General features: G+C 37.8%; 1 protein-coding gene across 3 annotated transcripts in view; it reads right to left on the minus strand.

Annotated features, from left to right (window-relative positions):
• LOC109057701 (CDC42 binding protein kinase beta (DMPK-like)) overlaps window positions 1-24,355 on the minus strand; it is a 72,312-nt gene that overhangs the window by 20,501 nt on the left and 27,456 nt on the right. For all 3 annotated transcript variants that reach the window (XM_042746764.1, XM_042746763.1, XM_042746765.1), the window contains exons 3-13: window positions 13,028-13,111; window positions 11,969-12,064; window positions 10,975-11,123; window positions 6,739-6,832; window positions 4,583-4,783; window positions 4,019-4,267; window positions 3,652-3,886; window positions 2,964-3,083; window positions 2,597-2,730; window positions 1,133-1,375; window positions 306-416 (exon numbers count right to left, since the gene is read on the minus strand). In XM_042746764.1, the coding sequence (XP_042602698.1) occupies window positions 306-416; window positions 1,133-1,375; window positions 2,597-2,730; window positions 2,964-3,083; window positions 3,652-3,886; window positions 4,019-4,267; window positions 4,583-4,783; window positions 6,739-6,832; window positions 10,975-11,123; window positions 11,969-12,064; window positions 13,028-13,111 (1,716 nt within the window). The remainder of the gene's footprint in view (window positions 1-305; window positions 417-1,132; window positions 1,376-2,596; window positions 2,731-2,963; window positions 3,084-3,651; window positions 3,887-4,018; window positions 4,268-4,582; window positions 4,784-6,738; window positions 6,833-10,974; window positions 11,124-11,968; window positions 12,065-13,027; window positions 13,112-24,355) is intronic.

Genomic DNA, 24,355 nt, shown 5'->3' on the forward strand with positions numbered 1-24,355 from the left:
CATTAAAATGAATTACAATTATTTTAAAACACTAATACTTTAATATCACTATTAAATGTAAAAATAAATGAGGCTTAACATACACTTGGATTTGACTTTTTTTATATAATAATATAATACATATTTTAGTATTTCATAATAGTTATTATAATAAATAATTTTACTTCATTTATACTATTTATTTTTTGTTGCGAATTTGTGGTAAAATATGACCCAGACATGTTATCGTGAGATTCACCCATAAAAGATTCATAAGTTGGCTGAAGTCAGTAAAGGAGGCAGTGTATGAATGAGTGTCCTCTGACCTTGAGCGTCTCCAGCTCGCTCTCCAGTTGTTTAGAGTAGACTTCACTGTGCTCTCTGATCTTACGCTCCTTAGAGGCTTCGGCACGCGCATCCTCCAGCTGAGACTCCAGCTATTACACACACACACAAGAAAAACAATCAATAAAAAACAAAACAAAACAAAAAAACACTAGGATTCGTATAGACATTCTCATAAACCCTTCAATCTTGGCCTAATTTCAACTGCACACACCCCGCGAGACTTTATATCTTTGAACAATCAAAAGATCCTGACATCAAGAACAACAATTTTGTTCGCCCCGAGACGTTTCCGCTTTGTACATGAGAAAGAAAAGAAACATAAAAAAAAAAAGCACGTATAAATGGGGGAGGGCCTCAATCCAGCTGCAGTCAGCATGGCGGTCAGTGTCATCCATCTGGCTCGAGTTAGTCACTGAGGTCCAGAGGAGGTCATGGGGTCCGTGAGGCTGGTCTGCAGGGACGAGAGGGGGCAGGAAGGGGTGTGAAGACATTCTTGCTGTCGTCTAGGGAGATTTGGAGCTGTTGAGTCCGTCTCTCTCTGGAGCGTGACTGATGAACTTCAAAAATGTGGCACATTCCAAGGCCTTGTTTTCATCTGACTGTGCCCTCCATCAGCCCCGGGGGTGTTAACATGATGACGCTGAGTAATAAACACGGCATGGCACTGGTTCGGAATACCAGCGTGAATATGTCTTCCTGATTGAAAGCCCCTGACAATTCATCTCCATTTACTTTAAAAACAGATCCAAAACAGTCATAACATTACAAGAGGGGCCATGTGACCCCCTTCAATCATGCTGCTCACCTCTTTGCGGGCCTTCTCGGTTTTGCGGATGTCCTGGCGCATGGCGTCGATCTTCTGCATCACCACCTCCATCTCCTCCTCCTTGTCCCGCAGCTGCCTCGACAGACGCTGCTTCTGTGAGCGCAGCTCGGCCATGCGCTCGTTCAGCTCCGAGAACTCCTGCATGGCTAGCTTCCTCTGCTGGTGGGCGTCCTTCAGCTCCTTGGTCTGAGACTTCAGGCGATCCAGAGACTCCACCAGTTGCTGGAAAGGGAGAGCAAGAGAAACGGATTAAATGGGATGGAGGGGTGAGATCAGAAGGTGTGAAAATGATAGCACTGAAAGAGTGTGCGAGAGGAGCCGTGGAAGGAGAGAAAAAGGAAAGAGCAGCCGCGCCTGGAGAGAAAGGACTGAAAAGAGGCTGAGTGAGAAATAGAAATCATCAAGAGAATTGGGAGTTGTGTGCTAAAAGAACGAGACACACACTCGTAAGGACGATATCGACTGGCACACGTGAAATTAAAAGAGAGAAATCTTACTGGACGTATTTTTGACTAAAATAAAACAGGCTGGAATGGTTCTCATACACTAGCCACGCAGAGCTTTGGTGGGTACGAGCCAGGTCTCTGGGTCAAAGGTCAAGTGGAACGGCCCGACAAATTCGATTAGCTAAAAATGTGATACGCGGTGAGAATCTTGACCTGCCCCGTGTGAGGGGGTGATGACATTAATCTTGATGAAGCAGGCCAGTGTTTATGTACTTCCTGATTGAATAAAGCTGATGTCCAGGACTTGTAATCTTCAGCACGAGGACAGGAGAACTGTTTTCTGGCTATTATGTCTGCAGTAACGTAATCTGTTACAGCATGTTATGTGTTTCATGCACAGTATATAATGACACTTATTCTGAAGGTGTTCAAGAGATTTTTACACCTTGTATCTCTTTACAGCAGAGTTGAGAACTGAAATCCTATTCTTGTTCTGAAAAGCATTCTTTTTTATATATATAAATTTATTTGAGTAAATTTAAACCATACAGCATGTTCTTTTGAGTGAAACAAACAAACAAAGCTTACAATGCAGCATTTTGAATTTTGAATTGTGCAAAATTACAAGATCACAAGATATGTATGCATAATACACATATTATGCAAACAAAAACTTATTTTTGATGCAATTAATAGCGATTAATCGTTTGATGGTACTATTTATAATGTATTTTAAAAGATTTGTGTAAATAACTTTTGCATGAGTAAATGCATTTCATCATTTATTAATGAATGACTTTTTCTTCCCAAATATTTGTTCTTCAACATACAAAAACAACTCAAATTGTAAACAGAAATCAGAAATTCCTTTAGATTGCCATGCAGGACTGAAAAAGATTAGGAATATTTACATTTGTGGGAATAATTTCTCATACTACAAGAAAGCAGTTCTTGCATTCAGGAATGACTGGTAACCCAACTCTCCAGTCACTCATACCTTATGGATATCCTCCTTCTCCTGCTTGAGAGCTTTGACTTGCTTGTCCAGGGCCTTTAGTTTGGTGGAGGAACTTTCAAAGTCCTGTCTCAGAGTCACCGCCTCCTCGAGCTGGTGCTCCAGCCTATCAGAGTCTGGGGAGAGACAAGTTACTCAGAGTTATCTTGAATGTGACTAATTAGCTGGCACAAATGTACAGCCAAATAATCAAATCAAGAAATTCTGATAAGAGGAAGTGGCGTTGACTCTACGGATGCGTGATTATAGTTAATCTATAACGTAGGTGTGTGTGTGGCGCTTTGACAAGACTCATAAACAGACTTTATCATGTCATATATCAATTGACAAGGATTGGGAGACCCATTACCTGCCAGTTTCTTTTTGAGCCGATCGATTTCCTCATTGAGTTTTTTAATCTCTTTATCACGACCAAGTGTCCCAGCCCCACGCCCAGAGCCATGGAGGGACTGAACAGCCTGAGTGGATTCTAGGAAATCATGGGTGGATCAAACAATCAGTATATACTCAGAATACATTTCACTGATGGATTTACAAAATGAAACAAAACTACTAACACCAAATAGATTATATAACAAGGGCTTAAAGTGATAATTCACCCAAAAAATTATTCTTTTGGCAAACGATTCTGCCATCAAAACCACTTTTAGGACAAATGAAGATATTTTTATGAAACCTGAGAGATTTCTGTTTTTGTTGCTTTAAAAAGTTCATAAAGAGATTGCAAAAGTAATTCCAATGAGCCAAGCAGTTTAATCCAAGTCACTTTATAAGGAACAGACTAATTCAGGCTTTATTCAAATATGTTCAAGTCATATGGAATACCTTTACAATGTCTTTATGAACCTTTTGAAGTTTCGGTGGAATGGACTTGCAATGAAGAAACCGAAATCTATTAGGTATCATTCAAAACACCTTCATTTGTGTTTCAAAGATGAACAAAAGTCTCCTGAGTAACTGATGACAATTTAAATTTCTGGATGAACCAATCCTGTGAATGCTTTCTTCAGATATCAGGTGGAGTTTATATTTATTACCCTGCAGCTTGCGGTTGAGCTCCTGTTTCTCTTGCTCCAGACAGCGAATCCTCTTCTCAAAGGCTTCCACCTGCAGACCCCCATCCTGGAGATCCTCCCCGGCGCCTCCGTCTGCCAGCGCCACCCTCCTCACGCTGCTGCGGTCTGAGAAACAGCTGTCTGTGGTGTACGTGAAGCCCACAAAGGGCAAGTGCTGCCCGGTGAAACCTGTGTGAGATACTGGGGGAGCGATGTCCTGCAGGGGGAAACATAGAGTCAAAAATTAAATACAAACAAGTGGGCACTCTAGTATACTTAAGGTTTCAGGCTTGTTATTTCATATGGGGCAAAATGTTTTTTTTTTCCCCATCAGAAGAGTTAAACCAACCGGGTTTTTCAGCACATCATCGTCTACATCAAAGTTGGAGGTGTCTGAGGGAGAGCTGACGTCAGGGATGTACGGTGCCTCTGTGTTGCGAATGTTCTCCCAGTCGATGCCGGAGAAGAAGGGGTGCTTCTTGAACTCCTCGATGCCCTGCTGGCCCAACCGACGCTCTCTACTGCAGATCAGCCGCTGGATCAGGTCTTTAGCCTCCTCGGACACATCCGTGATGTGAGAGGGGAACTGGAAACGCTCCTAAATAGTGCAAATTAGACCAGATTTATCACTCTAAACCACTACTCGGGAGTAACCAGATGTGTCGATAAAATTAGGGCAGTCCTGATTTTATGATCCATGTTATATGTCCCAAAAGAATTACAGCCACAATGTTATTTGTCATGATAATTAGCTTATGCTTTATTTTCACTGGCTATAAACAAACATTATCAACGGATTCACTGAGGTTCATGCTTTTTCTAATGTGGGATTGTGAATGTGTGTTTGTTTTTTCAGCGGTGGGGAACGTGTAAACTGGACAAATACCAAAAACACAATGATAGCTCATCTCACCTCGTGGTTCATGATCTTCCCGTAGGTCTCCACCAAGGATTCAGCATAGAAGGGTGTCTCGCCATAGAGCATCTCATACATGCAGACGCCTAGAGACCACCAGTCACACTCCGGCCCGTATTTCCCCATGCCATCCTCCATGGCCTGCAGGATCTCAGGGGAGATGTAGTCTGGGGTGCCCACAGCCACTGATGACTGGACCTGCGAAGGGGATGACAGGAAGTGAGGTCACAAACAAGGCTGAATAGGTCTTCATTTGCAATCAAAATTTAAAATGAATACTTTTTTTCAAAGTGACAGGAAAGATTTCTGTAATGTTATTAGATTTAGTTCAAATAAATGCTGTTCTTTTGAACTATCAATTTAAACAATCCTGAAAAATATACCATAGTTTGATTCCACATAATAATATAATAATTGATAATAAGAAGTATTTTTTTTGAGCAGCAAATCAGCATATTAGAATGATTTTTAATGGATCATGTGACACTAAAGACTGGAGTAATAATGCTGAAAATTCAGCTTTGCCATTACAGGGACAAATTACATTAATTTAAAAAAAAAAAATTAAGTCTGTGTGAGCCTAAGAGACTTTTTTCAAAAACATAAAAAAATCCCACAGACCTCGAACTTCTGGATGACTTTAAATAAGTGACAACAGCTATAGACACATTAACCAGTAGTGCACAAAAACACTACTATAAAGGTGTAGATACATAATATTCACCATGCCAGGTCTTGCTCAATCTTGCCTATAAAACATGTACCATACAAAAGCACTCAAAACATGTCTTGACCTCCGGTTATTTTTGTAGAAAGTTTAATTGCAGAGAATACGTAAGACTAAGATAACACTGAAAGATGTTGAGAGACGCATAAAGATGCCTTCAAGCAACATTACAGACACCATGACAACAAATTAAGGTTTTGTGGCTTTTACTTTAATGTTTGCAAAAACTCACCTTTATGTAAGTGTGACTATAAACAGACAAAATTGACTTCTAGCAGGTACACACATTTAAACGGCAGGATTAAAAATGGAGCAAAACATTGATGACTTGTCCAATACAATGATCTCAAGACCACAGTCTTCTATGGCTGAAAGATTTGGGAAAAAATCCAAATGTGATTTTTCTGATAAACAAAATTTTTTTTTTAAAGCTTCAGGTGTACTGTGCTTATTTGTAGGGTTGCACAATGTAACCAAAAATATATACCAACATTACTACTAATAATAACTATTATTAATTTCTAATTTAATAATAACAATTTTATAATTTAAATTTTACTTTATTTTTTTTACATTATTTTTTTTTTAAACAAACAAAATAAGAAATATTACCAATGCAATATTTCACTGTAAAATAAAATAAAATGTTTTCAAAAAAATAATATAATATACAAAAATATATATACTAATATAATAACAACACTAACATTTATTACATTATTTAATGTAATAGAATTTATAACATGATTTATTTTCAATTTCTTCATGTTAGACCATCAAGATTTTATTTCCTCTTGAAAACTGCTGGAAGTCTTTAAATCTTCTCTTATGCTGACATCAGCTGGTTTATAAGCACTCCTCAAGTTCTCATTACAAGTTTGGGAAGATGGTTGGTGCATTTTGCATTTTCAAACACGTTATAAGCACCTCAAACTCACAGCGCATGCAGAAATGACTGAGAACTGATCACGATTTTGCTTTTGTTTTGAATAATTGCAAAGATCTCCTGTACTCAACATCAAAATATAGGTGTAACATCTACAAATATGCAGGGATCTGCTCAGTTGGTGTGAAACACAGCACATGTGCAGCTGAATAACTGAAGTCCCACTCTGCCCTTCTACATGCTGCTGGCACAGAGAACACAGAGCAGTAGATAAAAGCTGTTTTGGCCTTGGTCTTGTTATCAGTGCGCTATGGTGACTCGTCAGAGGGGTGGGCAGCGACGGGCCTTTCTAATTAGCCCTCCCCTTCAAGGGCAGCAGGGCCAAAAGCAGCTCTATTAATGACAGGAGCAGAGAGAGAAAAGAGGGCAGGGGCAGTGCTTTCACAGAACAGATGGAGACCACCCTGCAAGGATGACAAACTGACTCTGGTTTTAGATCGACACTTGAGTTCAAAGTTAAGCCCTTCATCACATACTCACCGTGCCATCTTGCATCATCTTCAGACAGGAGCCGAAGTCAGCGAGACGGATGTGACCATTCATGTCCAGTAGCACGTTGTCTGGTTTTATGTCCCTGTGGGAACAGGAAACACAGCATTTAAGCATGAAATAACTCAAGCAGTGGTTCTTAACCGGCTTTGCTTCAACTGGTGACCTAAATCCAAATTGTTTAGCACACAAAAATGTCATTAAAAAAGAAAAATTGGTAACTATTAATATTAAAATGAACAGCATGGACCCAATAATATGTAGAATTACTAACATCACTTAGAATGACCGGGAAAATAGACAATTTTGGTTTCTAAATGTCTCTCAGATTTCAGTGGTTTCATGCTCTCAGTACTTCCACAAACACAATGTGGTCAGCGGAAACCACGTTTACCCTCATTGCATGTTAACTTGTATTTAATGAAGTCTAGGTCGTATCATTTTTCTTCTAAACCATCTGCAGTTTTAGTTTTTGAGGATAAGGGTATATCATGCAACCTGTCCAGGTTGGCATCCACCTTTTTTGGCTAGATATAATAAATGGCTGATAAATCTCTTTTTTCACTATACAATAAGGTTTCATTTGTTGACTGTTTATTTGTTTGTAATTTCAACTAATACATTTAAAATAAAACAAATATTTTGGCAACATCTGTTAATATGCTGTGAACAAACAATGAATTGTATTTTATTAAATAACATGATCAAAGTCTATAAATGCTAAAGACAAATTTGCATTTATTTGATTAAAAATTAGAGTGAAAATTTGTGAAATATTATTACACTTCCAAAAACCTTTTCTATTTTAATGAGTTTTCAGATGTAATTTATTCCTGTAATGGAAAAGCTGAATATTCAGCAGTCTTCCTCCTTTCCAGCCTTTAAAGTCACATGACCCTACAGGAATCATTCTAATACACTGATTTGTGCTCAAGAAATATTCCTTACTTTTACTTTACTGTCTCTTTTAATGAATCCTTGCTAAATAAAAGTATTAATTTCTTTGAAATAAAATCTTAGTGACCCCAAACTTTTTACTGGTAGTGTAGATATCATTAGTTCATGTTAGCTAATGCATGCATGTTTATATTGAAGGTAGTAGGGGTGGGGCGATATACCCGTAGACATGATTAACTGGTGGAAATTTGTCAACCAGTAGAGATTTTTGACTATCGTCTCTATCGGTGTTAAACGTTCATGTGACTTTGAATGTTGTTCTAAGTGGTCACGTTTGCCCACGTTTTTAAGCATTGTTGTTTAAAACAAGTGATTTTAAGCCACTGAAATGCAGTCAGCAGTGAAAGAGAACTAATTTTGCTACATGCGTGCCAGAGGTGCATCAAGGAGTAGGGCTGGATGATATGGCCAAAATAATACGATTATTTTTTTTCCATATCAGTTGATGGGTGGGGGTTATAAATATACCAGTAGTAGTACATGTAGATATATGCCAGATATTATTTATTAAGCTATGACTCTGGATAATTGATTTTTAGAATAGAGATCACATTTCTCCCATGATTCTGAAAAAACAAAACATTAGACAAAAACAAAATAATATTTAGGCTTATTCACTTGTGTTTTCTTACAAAATGTTTTATTTATTGTTATAAATGAGTCTAAAATGTTATAAATGAGCCTATTAAAAAAAATATGTAAAAAATATATATTTGAAATGAATGAACTTGATTCAATCGTTTTTGAACGAATCTCTTGATTGAATGAATTAGACATCAAATGAACAACGAAACATATAGGCCTACAATCTTTATCTGAAGTGTAATGAGTTCCGAAGGTCAGTTTCTCATTTTGAATGCGGCTGCTGCAACATCAGCTATATCCGGACTATAAACTTCTATCCCAATACTTTCATTATTAGTATTTAATGTTTGCAACACAGAAATGTAACCTACTGTGGTTTCAAACATAAGCTTACATGATGAGCACTGCTCTCTCTGGATCAGCGGCTGCGCAAAAGCAGGTTTTAATATTCAGATGTGATTTTAAATGTTTAATATACCTAGTGGAATCATCGTCGTAGCAATAAGATTGCATGTGTTTGAATCGAGATTGCAATCTTTTAATGAGTAATCCATATGAGCCTATAGCCTATGTATTTTTGTATTTCATAATTTGTACCAAATCTCAAAAGTTGCCCGGGCGCCCCCCCACTTCCGCGATCCATGGCTGATGCTGGCTGTGCTGTAAAGTGTTATTACTCCAGTGGGCAACCCACCCTGCGTCTGCTCTCCAGGGTGGCTGTTTCTCCATGCCCAGCCATGCCCTGCTCTCCATGTAAACAGCCTGCCTTTGTTCACCCTCCCCCATTCACACACACTCAGTCCCTGTCTCTCGACGACTGGGCCACACACACAGTGCCCTCTGATTCACAGCCCTGGCACCATGGCGAGCACAGCGGGTACAGAGTAAACATGGTGTCAAAACTCATCACACACACACACCACACCATTCACAACCTCACTGGGTGTCAGTATAAGCACGAAGGGATATACCCGTGGACACATGCGTGCTAGCATGACTTTAGTCAGCTGCTTTGGCCCGGTAGGCTGTTTACTATAAGTGAGAATGATGCGATGTGTTGAATGATCCATCATATCAATACAAACCTGTATGACTAAATAAGTTAATCCTGCCCTTTTCTGTAAAATGAAAACTGATGTTGTTAAACTAAAAAAAAAAAAAAAAAAAAAAAAAAAAAAAAAAAAAAAAAGCACCATAGGAACATCATAGTTTAAATTAATTTTTAGTTAAATTATTGCACTATAATCCAAATCTTCTGAAGTAATATGATAGTTTTTTGAGAGAAAAAGACTGAAATCTAGGTTGTTATTTGTTAAAAATATTGCTTGACAGCAGTAGCCATTCAAATCCATTGTTGGGAAAAGAGCAGCGTGAACATTTTGCTAAAGTCTAAAAAAAAAAAAAAAACATTCGAATTGCAATTTTTTCAATAGGATTTTATATCAATATGACTATACAATCTATGTACATGACTATAAATATTATTAGTAGCAGTAGTATAAGTATTATTACTAATAAAGAAAAATAGTACACAAAATAAGATACATTGAGCTTTTATTGGCACATTTTGCAAAATGCAGTGTTTGTTTGGAGCAGCATTTACCGTGAAACATGGTGCTCGGAAACACTGAAAATATGGGATCATAAGGTGCTTGTGTGTAAAAGTGCTGCGCTTCACTCTAAAACAAGCAGTGCATGTATTGATTTAATTAAATCACAGCTTTTGCAATTCCATAATCACACTAAGCCATACCACTATTTAAGTTTTATTTTATTTATAAAGTGCTTAAATTCTGCTAAACATCTCTTTTTAGGATGTAAATAAGGTGAGGGTTAGTAAATGCTCATTTTTTTTGGCAAACTACCAGTTGAATATCGCTACTGTATTAGAGGTGACGCTTCCACAGAAGGAAGGAAGAGGGGGCTCAGCTGGACCGGATGGCAGTCCAGGACAAGCAGCCAGGAAGAGGCCCCTGAAACTGAACAGATCTGCAGCCCAGAACACCACAGCCATCTGCGGTCATTTCATTAAATGTTTCATGTGGGAGTGGACATATGGGTGAGGTGCTGTAGATCTCCAGTGTGCACATTACTCACACAGGGCCAATGACCACTCTGCTATGCTTGTGAGTACGTTCAAACACTTGGGCAGAATCCTACATTGGGTAAATCTTGTTGGGGCATATCGTTTTGTCTGGATCTAGTCTTGCGATAAAAACTTGACTATCAGCATAAAGTCCAGCCCACATTGCAGCTTATTCTGCCTAAAAATGGCTCACTTGGACAGGAAGGGGTTACTTGATATTTAAAGTGATTAACCACAGTTTGCTTTTTACATAATTTTAGGGAGTGGAAAATCAAAAAATGTATAAAACTCCTAGAACAAAGCAAAACCCTGCTGAGAAGACCAGCATGAATGCCCAGGATTATATCCCAGTATCCCAACTCCTAGGTCATGGGTTCGATTCCCAGGAAATGCATGAGCTGAGTCACTTTGGGTAAAAGTGTTCGCTAAATGTATAAATGTCTGGGCTGGTTTATGCTAGTTTGGTGCCGGTCTACCAGCATGATCTTTGTGGTAAACTAAGTCTTGATGGTTAAAGCTAACTAAGAATCAAGTCTGCATCTGATTCTCACTTGTTCTTTAATTCTCCCTTCACACACACAAACACACAATCATGTCACCTGTGAACGTAGCGCTGCTGATGGATGGAGTGGATAGCGAGCACCATCTCTGCCACATAGAACTTGGACATGTCCTCCGGGAGTCGGTCCTCAAATTTACTAAGCAAAGTCAGCAGGTCGCCTCCCACGTAATAATCCATCACCAAGTACTGCAGGAGGAGACATTATCATGCCTTATCACACAACACCATTCAATTACACAAACACTGACTCAGCCCTTCATAATATCAACTGAACGACATCAAAGAGTAGTATGATTAACAAATATTTATCACACAAGCACACAGAATGACCTGACTTCCAGTACTCTGTTAGCGTGTTTGAGGGCTGCGTTATCAGAGTTTGTGCTACAAATAATCATCACTCACTCTGATAAACATGACATTTTCATAATGGCCATCATTATACTGATAAATATTTAAACATCATATAATTACAGATTAATTACATTAACTATATATGGTTAAGAGGTTTTATTTAGATAGCTTACATTAGATACACCCAGAATGGGTGCTATATTTATGCATTCATAATTGTTATTGTTAACTAAAACTATTCAAAATAGTTTTCTTTAATTAAACTAAAGCTGAAATAAAGATAAAAATATATATTAGATCAAAAACTTTAAGATATTTAAATGGCTAAAACTAAATTAAGATGAAAGCTAAATAGAATTATTCAAAATAATAATAAATTACTAAAGCATGTAAATTCACATAACAAACTAAAATTTAAATGAAAGCTTTTATTTAAAAAAAAACAAAAAGTTAACAAATAAAGTTAACCAAAATCTTAAGTAATATTACTTTAGTATATAAATAACATAAAATAACATTGCATTACTGCTAATAATTTAGATTATGATTTATATCATTTTCAAGATGTGTAGGTCTAAAAAGATTGTGAGTGTTGAGTTTTAACAACTCACTAAATGACAGCTAACATTCAGTTATGTCCTATGAGAATACGTGTATGTAGAGATGGAGACACACACCAGGTAGTTGTCATCCTGGAAAGCATAATGCAGGGTAGTGATCCACTGGCAGTCTCCATTCACCAGGACATTCCTTTCTTCCCGGAAACACGCCGTCTACATTAGATTTGGAGAGACTTATTACATCAAAACATTCAAAAACTATTTTTGTTATTTCCTACACTTTGCTTTGACTACCTTATGAAAAAAAAAAAAAAACCTGACACATAGTAAAAAAAATTACTATATCCCTTATTTTCATTTAATTGTGCAGCCCTAGTTTTTGGAGATCAAGAATGAATGGGTAACTCATTCAATACATTAAACTACCTCCACTTGCAGTGATGATGTCCATGGCTTTCCCATTTTAGATGTTAGTCTTAAAGCTCATATCTGTTTGAATTGGGACTCTGGACATGTGAGGAGGAATAAAAGGAGCCCAGTTAAGCTCAAAGAGGATTACTGACAAGCCTAAGTGACAAAAGTTCTCCTGACATGCCTCTGGGAGGCCCGTGGGCACTGTCAGGACTGATCGGGCTGAAACCAGGGCAAGAGCGAGCTGGAGTAGAAAGGAAAATGACCTTGCACTCCTATACACTTAAGTAGAGAGGGTTTGATTGCAGTCATCGAGTCATTAGGAAAAGGCTTGGTACTGACTTCACTGGAAAATGCTATGGAGATCTTTAGTTGCCAAATTACAGAATTGCTCAATATAGATGGATATTTTTGGCTGTCCAGTTTAGGAAATTTCACATTGTCAGATGAACAATGAGTAACTAATATGACTAATATTAAGTCTGACGTACCCAAAGTACAAACAATTCATGGTTCATTTCATACAGTAATGGATCTAAAATATTCACTGAATGAGTGAGTCTGATTCAAAGTACCTCGGAAGTATGACTTGTGAATCATTTGGACAGACTCATTAAAAAGAACCTGTTCATAAGAGTCATTTGTTTGTGATTCACATGTCATAAATGGCACACTAGACATATTTGCATTCATCTGATGAAACCATATATGAACGCATATACAATTATGAAGATGATGATGAGCCATGAACAGAAATCTGTTTACCTCGGCCCTCTTCAGCATCTCCCACTTGTTGAGAATCTTCATGGCGTAAACACGCTCGGTGTGTTTCATCTTCACCACAGCAACCTAGACAGATCAGATGAGGATTTAGCCAATGCATACAAACAAATTAAAACTCGGTATGATTTAGAGGCTGTGGTGAATTTGAGCATTTTTATTTCCCTCATGTATACATTGCTTGCCCTTTTTTGCCCACTTAGACTGAAACCCCACAGGGAAAGAAACTCTCTGAATGAGATGCTTTTGATCTCTGATGCCTCTGAAAATCAGAAAAAGGAAAAGTTGAGACATAAGACTGCTGACTTGCATAAAAAAAAAAGAGATGGCACTCAAGAACTGGTTAATGTAGGCCATAAGACTGTAGCACATCAAAAAATGTCAAGGGTGACTAAGGTGTTCCCTGCAGGGGAGTGACTCAATATTAGGACAGGGACAGGTTGGAAAGGAGTGTCTTGTTGGATGTTATTCATGTGGGGTGGGGACAGCAAACACCCTGCCTGAAGGAAGACACACCAAGTTAGGGAGGAGACGCATAAATGCAGTGATAATGCAGTGAGAGACTGTGATATTGGTGACTGATGTAAGTAAACAACTAACTTGCTACCAAAGATCCAAAGCTTTAAATACAGACAGGAGCAGTTCATGTTTAATGAAAGGTTAAGGTTCCTTCAGAAACAGTTCACTCAAAAATGAATTATGAAAAATAAATTACTATTATTATTTTTTTTAAATCACAAACCCACTTCATTTTGTACCTGGAAGACAAAAGAGAATATTTTAATAGGGTTGTGCCAATAGACGATAGCATCGTGTATCGACGATTGTCAGAGATATCGCCTGTGGCTAATGCCTTTGAAGATATCAAGACTATTATTATCATCATCATCAGACTAGTATTATGATCTAATTAATATTAGGGCTTATTTGTCCCATCATATTTCTTTTTATGCGTTTTTACAGTATTGTGTGTAATACCAAATCACACACGATTCTGTTGAGCTTATAAATGCAATGGCCAATCAGAGGCGTTCAGATGAGTCATCGCTGAATCAACAGTTTTGACTCCTCTCTTGTGAATTATCTTATCATAAACAACAAAGTGCAGATGTGCTTGCGATGTAAGTATAAGAGATAGCATCACTTATTATAACGGGAGTGTTTTTTAAAGTGCATAAACTCGTGCTAGACTGAAGTCAGTGATGTTCTTTGATCATTTAAATGTTCTTTGCTTGTTTTCTGTAGCTGCTGTTTGAATAACTGAGGAAATGTAAAGATTATAATTAGTAACTTACAATTTTTTTATTAAATTGTGATCATGGTAAATACAAATTCAGTCATATTAAAAAAATAACACCCATATGCTACTTGACTAAAAAGACACAATGTGTAGTAAATTGATTACACTAACACTAGGCTGCTTTAAGCCATACCCTGCAGTTGGTTCACTCTCTGGCTAATAAATTAGCATGATGATATTGTGTATCGTGATCTCACAGGCTGACGACAGGATGATATGACTATGGAGCATATCGCCCAAAACTATAATAAGATTTTTTTTTGCTCAAAACACTTATTTCCACACACTGAATTTTAGTGACTAGATGTTGATTTTATGATTCCAGATGTTTTTGTCTCTTCTGTTCACCAAGGCTCGATTTAATAGATCAAAAATACAGTCAACACATTAAATTTTATGACAGATGACTATTTTAAAAACTGCTTTCCATTAAATTTCAGCAGTCATTATTCCAGTCTTCAGTGTCCCATGATCTTTCAGAAATCATTCTTATATGCTGATTATAGAAACTGTTATACATTCGTTTTTAGGAGTCTTGATGAACAGAAAGTTCAAAAGAACAGCATTTATTTGAAATAGAAATCATCCACAACATGATAAAATGTCTTTACAGTCAATTTTGATCAAATTAATGCATCCTTGCTGGGGAACAGTAGTGTACATGTGGACCATTTTTATAATCATTTTTTTTCTCCCTTAGGAGGCCTGACAGCCACTATAAAAAAAAGAGCTGCATGAACATTCCTCAAAACATCTCCTTTTAAAGAAGTCAAGTTATAGAACCCGTCTCACTCGAAAAGCCCTCTGCATTGCAGGTGATCCCACTCACCCGTCACACAGCTTCTTCAGTCTGCTGCCATCAGGGAGGAGACTGCGGAGTCTCCAGGCCAGGACCAGCAGACTGAAGGACAGCTTCACCCATCAGGCTGTCAGGAAGCTGAACTCGCTCCCGAACTTACCCCCCCGTCCCTCTTCTGCCTCAGGCACCACTGAACTATGAACCCCCCCCCCCCCCCCCCCCAGGTCCCACATCCCAGGTCCTTCCACCCCCCCTCCCTCTAACATACGAATGTCATGCACCAGTCACTTTGTGCAGCAGTGGTCTGCTCACTACCTCATTCACCATGGATCTGACATCATTCTACCACCTCATCAGTCAGTTTAATAAAATAACTGCTCTGAGCCCTTTGTCACTTTGTCACTTTTAATCAGACTGAATAAGCTATTTTTTTATGCACTAAAAATCTTTTTATCTGCACTGTTTGTTCACTGGTTTGCACTCTATCTGCCATGTGCCTTGCGCTGCTTTTATTTAACCTTATTTTTATTTTATTTTTTCTATTATGTCTTTTTTACATTCCCTTATTGTATAGTTTTATCTTATATTTTATATTTGATCTAGATTTTTAGGCTCTACTGTTAGTGTTATCTGTATGCACCGGGGGTCTGAGAGTAACGCAATTTCGATTCTCTGTATGTATGTACTGTACATGTGGAAGAATTGACAATAAAGCAGACTTGAATACAACAATAATTTACCCAACTTATATGAGTTTGGAACAGAGAATACATTTTTATAGAAAATAAGCCTTTAAACCAGGCAGGAGCTGTTCATAAATCTACAATATAAACATCTTTGTGAGATTTCATTGTTCCCCTGTGACTTTCAAATATAAACCTCCGTGCGTGACCAATGTTATTTTGCTATCTTCTGTCCACTGGCTATTGGTGACCGTCCAGTCGGCTAATGTTAAGTGGAGTCATGAATTTCCCTGTACTTCGCTGCCCGGGACATATCACATGATGTGTGTTTACCCTCAGCGGAGGAACAGTGTTCCCCTCACGTGGACCCACACCCGCATACCTGCTTCAATGTGCTGCTTCAGCAAAGAAAACAGTGCTAACTTTGCATACTAAGGGCAAATTACGAGCCCTGCTGCTGATTTCTGCTTTTCGACCCCCTTTGATGTCCTCTTGAGTGTGTTTTTGCATGAATCAAAGTATCTGAAAGGTCCACTTTGACGACAAACTCAAACAGAGGCTTAATCACACACATGCTTCTTATCTGTAAGGCTCCAAACCGCAGCAGATAACTGACCTCATTACAAAAACAAACCGAACCCTGAGTGCTCAGAAACCCCCCAATTCCTCCTCCCTCGGTGTCTCCTGTCCTCTTTCCCTCTCTCCTTTTTTAGACACACGTTTCCACAAAGGCAGTCGGCTTGATCTGATTGAAAATGCAGGGGAGCTACATGGAGAAGGAGAGGAGCGGGTGACCAAAGTGGACACTGCAATGCAACGGTCACCATCGCACTCGCGTCCAAAGGAGAGATCATGTACGCAAGCGCTAAGGTCCTAGGGGATCAAAGGTCAGAGTTCACAGAGAGATCATGACGTACAGATCTATACAGTGAGACGGGTGCTAAGCAACCATGCAACCCTGAGGACAAGGAAGGGGTTGCATCACTCTGAATATGCAATGTAAAATTTAAAACTGGCTTTGGGCCTTAATTGTGCTATCTTTCTAATTGTGCAACACAGAGTGTGATACAGGACTCAATAACACAAATTTGTGATACTGGTCCAGTCGGATGAATAGTTCTGATTTTTACTTGCCACATTTTCACTTTCCCCCTAAACATTATTGAATAATAATAATAATTAAAAATAATAATAAATAAATAAAGTACAATTATAAAATAAAAACAAAATATAGCTGCAAGCAGCGATTATCATTGTTCAAGCACAATAAGGCCTTTGAGGTGGTATGCTTTTAGGGTCTAGGCCAACTTGGATGTATGGCTGACAGTAGAAGACATCCAAAACAGAGAATAGACTCACAAACACATACACACAAGAATGAAATGGTTAAACTATTATATTAATACTCAATAAGCATGCTTACACATACACAGAGAGAGACACATACATGCACAGACATATATGCACACACATTTTGTTGCAGATATAGGTATCTGAAACAAATATATTGCCAGTCTTATTGCAAGTCTTTTTTTTTAAGAGTTTATATGTCATTTTCAGATTTCACTGTAATCATAATCTGGCATAATTGTAAAAATGTATGTGTCTGTATGAACAAAATGGTAAACCTAGACTCAATGTGATTTTAAATGTTATAACATTGATTTTATAAGTCTAAGCATGACTCCATCAAACCTATGAACAGTAATGTTATAGTTAATTGAATGAGCCCATTAGTGGTCTTCCGCTGCTATCTAGTGGTTACAAATGCAATTTCATGCAATGTCATATACAACACTGTGTTTAACCTTTATAACTATTATAGTATTCTTTTTTTCTTGCCCAATGTCACTGAAATTTTGCATACTTGATTAGAATAAAATTATGCATAATTTCACACAGTTTTGAGAGACATTATGGGCTTTTTTTTTTTTAAGACTTTAGGCCTTTGGGTACACAATATAAACATATAAAACGACCAGTTTGTAGTTGTCTAAATGCAAATGTTCAACATTTTGATAATTACTGACCTAGAGAGCCTAGAGAATAGTACTGCACTGATTTGATTGATTTTGAGTAAAAAACTGAGGACTTGTTCACAAAAGTAGATTTTTAAAATATTTTAAAATAATTAACTGTTTGTACATGTTCTATAATTTTAGGTCTTTTTCTCTAGAAATTTTGTATTTTTGAGGCCATTTCAACTGTTATAGTACAACCTAGTGTCCAATCTCCATGAAACTTTGCATGCTTTTTCAGAGTAATCTGACACAGGTTTTCACCAAGTTTCATATAGTTTTGAGTTTTCGTTTAGGTTTTACAGACCTTTGTGTATATTTGACCACACCCCTTTTCTAAATTACCCCTTTAAAGCTAACCAAAGGACAAAATTCAACATTTTTTCGATAATTATTGTTCTAGAGAGTCCACAGAATATTACTGCAGTGGTTTGGTTCCGATCGGGTGAAAAACCTAGGACTAGTTCGCAAAAGTAGGTTTATAAAACATATTTGTGAATAATTCATGAACGATTTGACTGACAGCAATGGTTCTTGAGGCAAAGTTGTGTATTATGAGGATCAAATGATATGCATATTGTGTGGATATGTGAAAAACCACCTGATTACAGAGCCAAAAAAAATCTCGTTAGCGCCAACTAGTGGCCGATTTCTTTCAAAATTCTTACATACCTTTAGGACCTTGAGTTGAACATGCCCACCGAGTTTCGTTCTAATCGACCTCTGTTAACCTTGTCTAATAGTTGCTCAAACTTCATTGGGCAATGCCAGCCATGTTTTTTGAGTCCTCATAGACACTTGTTCCTCTTTGGACAAAAATATTGCATACCAATTTTTCAAGTCGATCGGACCAACGCTAGCCTAGTTATAGCCATTTTTATGTTTTTTTTTTTTCAGTCTAAAATTGTCAAGTGGTAGATCTGCATATTTTTTTTATTTGACCAAAGATTGAGCTCATAAATATGTGTAGCGAGTTTGGTGAAGATATCTTATTCCGTTCAAGAGTTATACTTCAAAAAGCATTTGGCTAATGTTAGAATAGACGCTTTTTTGCATACTGTTTCGAGTGAAAATCAAAATTTCAATTTTTTTTGCTTATAATTGATATTCAGTGTCCCTAGAAGATTTTCTGCAGTGGTTTGGTTCCGATTGGGTGAAAATACTATAAATAATAAAAAAAATTAAATTTCGGATATGATTCAATTTTGTGGAAAAACCGGTGTCGTACATAAAATTTCTAATCCACTTTTGTACGGGCTGACCCAAGGATTGCAACGATGTAAAGTTTTTGAGTTTACGACAAAAGGTGTACGAGTTAGGGCCAAAAATGTCCACAATTTATTTTTTTTTTTTTGCAGTAGCGACCCCCTTTGGCCGATTGTGACAAGACTTTGTCAACCTCTCCCCAAATTGAGCTCTACGATCTGGCCAAGTTTCAAGTCTCTAGGCCTTACGGTTTGGTCTGCACGATCAGTTTACGATGGAAGAATAATAATACATTTTTTTTTTAAATCTTAATTTCAATAGGGTTTCAGCACTGCGTGCTTGAACCCCTAAAAGCCTTTACCAGAAAGTTATTGCATATGGGGAAGATGATCATTAAATTGGTTTCTAATTTTCAGACAATTCTATCAGATAATTCAGCTAGATAACTTTACTTACCATCAGTAAAATTCACAAAACAATACAATTCTAAATGAATGAATAAAAGAAAGAAAAAACTTTTAAGTTAAATGTTAAAAACATGTGGCCAATAAATGCAACATCATTAAAATAAGTGTAAACAATGTGTAAAACTATGGAAGTCAATGGCTACCAGCAACTGTTTGGTCACCAACATCCTTCAAAGTATCATCATGTGTTTTCAACAATACTCCTGCACATTTTGAACAATATTAGGGTGAGTAAATGACAGAATTGTTATTTTTTGGTGAATTATCAGCCCTGTGAAAGCCTGAAAACACTGATCTAGACAGTCTCATAGCTTTCAATTAGGGACGCACAATATTGGATTTTTGCCGATTACCGATATTTTTCAACAAATTTTGGCCGATACCGATATATTTCCTTTTGTTTGGAAACAACACCAAGTCTCTCCTGTGGAGAAATTATAAGCAAAATGTTTAATCAGAAGTAGGCCAACAGCACCCCGTACCGAATAAAACTCTAAAACCTTACAGAAGGGGCGTTAGGACCTGGGGGAGGCTGCCGCCGCTGCACATGCTTACTATTTACTTGATCACACAGCAAATGCATCATCCTGTACATGCATTCTCAGTTTAAATGCAGCGATTCAAAACAGTGAATCTAATCATCATTCAGACAAAAACTTTGCATATCGGCATAATTTTTCATATCAGGCTGATGCCGATATTTACATTTAAAGCCAATATCGGTCGATTCCGATATCAGTCCGATAATATCTTGCATCCCTACTTTCAATCCAATAAAACTTCAGTATCCAATCCAGTAAAAAAAAAAAACTGTATCCATAAACTCTTTGAGATAAATACATTTCTCTTTTTGTTATATACCAGATTTGATACTGCACAAGCCAACACCAAATAATAACACTATTCAAGATGCTTTAGGTACAATAGAAGCCCTGCAATAATAAAACACTGTACTTCTGCCACAGAAATGCCAGTGTGTGTGGCTGAATCTTCAACCTGTAGTTGCAAACAATCTTAATTGTGTTAGTATACCTTTAGAGAACAGAAGACACTGTCTTCTCTAAATCAATATTGAGGACAGGGTTTTCCATGTACTTTGACCTAATCAGTCTTTACATGAGTGATTCACTCACTACAACAGATAAAGAGATCAGCGCTCATTCTCAACACGTACACTCTCACTCTGTAGCAGTCATTACAGGTGGTTTTGTCTGCCCTGTAGTGACTCAATGTGACGTTATGTAAAAAATGTCTGCTTCAATCTAGTTCTCCTTGATTCCCCTCCCTGTTCCATGTTTTTCTTTTGTGTTCTATTCAACAGAATAATTATTTAGAGACTCAGGTGAGGCACAGAGGAGTGTCATTTAAGAATGCCTCAATCACACAAAGCAAGTCTTTCAAGGGACAGTCAAAATAAAAATGCAGTCATCAAATACATTCAAACATGTCATTACAAACCCAGATGTTTGCTTTTCCAAAATGGCCTGCCAAGCAACAAAACAAAACAAAAAAAAAGTACCATAAAAGTAGCTATATGACTTGAGAGCTTTATTTACAGTCTCTTAAAATAACACATTATCAAATCTCCTTCACTCGAGAACAAATTAGATTCCTATTTGTAGCACTAAAAATCATTTTAGTTTTCCATGGTTTCATTTATTTAGAAAACACTTAAAAAATTAAGCTTATGCTACACGTCATCCTCTGTAACGCCACTCTCTCGTGGATGTGGGTACAACAATGGGGTTGGGTATCGTTTGGGTTTTTTTGATACCGGTGCCAAATTGATACTTTTAAAATGATTCGGGTGCCTGAACTTGTGCTTATTAAAAAATAATTAATTAAAAGTCCCCCAAAAATGATGGATTGGCCATAAGCACTATAAACACATGATGTCCATTTCATTCAAACTGGATGCCAGAGGGCGCCCTCACACAGAAGATCCACATATCCAGTCACAGAAGTAGCGGAACTCATGACCCTCCAGGAAATCCCTTATATGGACAAAGGCATTGCTATTATAGCTGTAACTGAGTAAACAGAACATATAAACGTTTTGAATAAAACAAAGACAATAAACCCTCAACTGTGACTTTAGTTTATCTGTGTTATTCAAGCCAACTCTGGTATTTTCATAATAATCAAGTACATTTATAATCCATTGCTAATCAATGTATTCTTTTTAAAATAGCCTATGGAAAATATTTTCTGCCTCATTCTGTGACAAGAAGCTTCGGTTGTAAACAACACTGAATATTCGAAGCTTTGGAGGGAAGGGCTGAATATTGTTCTCTCAACACTGTGTCTACACCGGACGCAAGTGGTGCGGCGCTACAAAATACAGTAGAACCTATTGTGCTGTCTACCCCGGAATGCAGCACGGCTGACAAATTCCCGACAGTAAAACTATGCTTCATTACATACATTAACAAATTAAAAAAAATTCAAAACATTCTCAACCAGCATATACATACTTCAACTGTAGACACACTACAGCAGTTGACGACCGACGCGACAACTGTTGCATTTTTATTATGTCGAGAACCATTTACCAACCAACTTCACGGGTGGCAGGTGTGTTGCTGCGGACCCAAGGGAGTGCAGTGTCGCATTTTGGTGCAATATGGACACGTGACACGATCAGAATGAATAAACTTTTAATAAACTACAGAACAGCGCGAGCCAGAAGCGGCACGCATCACACGGGCAGTGTTACTCTCTACACTGCACTCAGCCTGAGGGATTCCTACTCTTTCAGTCACTGAGGAGACATGTAAAACAGTGCATACCGCAGGAACGATATAATGGAAAATATTAGTGGTTTTGAAATAGTGACATTTTCAAATCGCGGTATACCCTGAAACTGGTAATTGGCCCATGCCTAATTCATGCACTCCTCAGATGCTCTCATTTCCCAAGTTGTGCTTTTAAGTAGGAATGTGAAAACAACATGGACACTCTTGTTACTACAAAGATTTGTTGGATTTGTATTATCAGAGCTTTCTGACTTGAGTCCATATGCATTTTCTCAGTTGGGAAATTATTTTTCACGTGCGGTGCCAGTGATGATGTTTCTTACATCCGTTTTGGAGAACCAGAAGACAAATATTTCAATTGATTGCTCAGGCATGACACCTAAATGAGGCAGCAAAATCTGCGTTCTGATTCTGTTCTAGAACATACCGATTACATAGGTTTCGGTACCCAACCCTATACAACAGTTAGTGGAAACTAGAGATTATGGTTTATAAAATTTTAAATATGGATATTTTTCCTACACAAACGCAACAATCTGCTTCAAAAGGCCTTTATTAACCTGACGGAGCTGTGTATATAACCCCATACAATGCAATTATAAACCTTTTAAGACCCAAAAATCTCAACCCCCATTTTTTTTTTTTAATATAATTTTTTTTTTTTTTTTAATATAAAATATAACTTCGCCTGAAAGAAGGAAGTCATATACAACTAGGATGGGTTAAGAGTGAGTAAATAATGGGGTAATTTTAATTTTTGGGTGAACTATCCCTTTAAATTTTCTCAGCTCTTCATCAACAGCTATTGTATGGCTTCAGTAAACTTGGAATACAGTGCAAGCATATTATGGACCACTTCAAAGGTACTTTTATGGTCAGAAAATGGTGCTTTTTGTTATTTTTCTAACTCAACCATTCTCATTGTTATTGTATAGAAAAGAGCAGCCTGAACACTCTGCTGAAAATCTGCTGTGCTATTTGCCAGAAGTTAGAAAGTCAAGCTTGCAGGGACATTAAATAAAAATAAAAAAATTAAACAAAAAAGTGTTAATTTGCATTTTGAGTGAAATATTCTTTTAAGTAGTCCCAAATTCCAGCCTTTAAGCTGGGACCATGCCATCAATCAGAAAACAGGAAATGCAGGAGATTTATCTGGAAGTACATCCTGTAACGTTAGAACCACAGGAAACGGCTGGGAGAGAGAACAAAACAGCAGCACTATGTTCACACATGAGTCCGAGTGCTCTGAAACCAACACAAGCCGCAGCACACTAACAATAGCCTGGCTTGATGATAACAGAAAGACTGCAAAACCCCCCAAAGATCTGAGTCATCATTAGACCCACGTGACGCTCACAAAAAAAAAGTTAAGGGACTGAGAAGGAAGGGTTATTGAGGTCTCTGTGGCTGAGGAGGGGACAATGAACAGCACAAATTACATGCAAAGTGAAACACTATTTTTACGAAAGTCACTCCTTAGAGACGGTTCTGGTTTCCTGAGCCTTTCCTGGAAGCTGCACCATCCTGCCCTGCTTCCTGTGCCACAAGTGACATTCCTGACAGGAATCTACAGTAAGGAGGAGAACTTGGTTGTACAGAGCACTTAGATGAACACTTCATCTGTTCACATGCACATCCTCCTCTTCCCTGTTTTTGTCATCAACTAAAACTAAGAGACAGTAAGCATTAAAAGTGAAGTGAGTGAAGTGAAGTGACGTGACGTGACATACAGCCAAGTATGGTGACCCATACTCAGAATTCGTGCTCTGCATTTAACCCATCCAAAGTGCACACACACACCGTGAACACGTTAGCAGTGGGCAGTCATTTATGCTGTGGCGCCCGGGAAGCAGTTGGGGGTTCGCAGCCCGAGACTCAAACCCACAACCTTAGGATTAGGAGTCACACTCTCTAACCATTAGGCCACGACTTCCCCTACTGACTGACTGACTGACTGACTTACGTGAACACAGAAATTTAACCACAGACCTCCCCCAAAATAAAGTCTTATTCAGCTTCTGAATCAGGAAGTGATACATCCTATAATCTTTTGTTTAAAATGAGTAAACTTCTGTTCATCTGAA

Source organism: Cyprinus carpio, chromosome B20, assembly GCF_018340385.1.
Source record: "Cyprinus carpio isolate SPL01 chromosome B20, ASM1834038v1, whole genome shotgun sequence".
Lineage (NCBI taxonomy): Eukaryota > Metazoa > Chordata > Actinopteri > Cypriniformes > Cyprinidae > Cyprinus > Cyprinus carpio.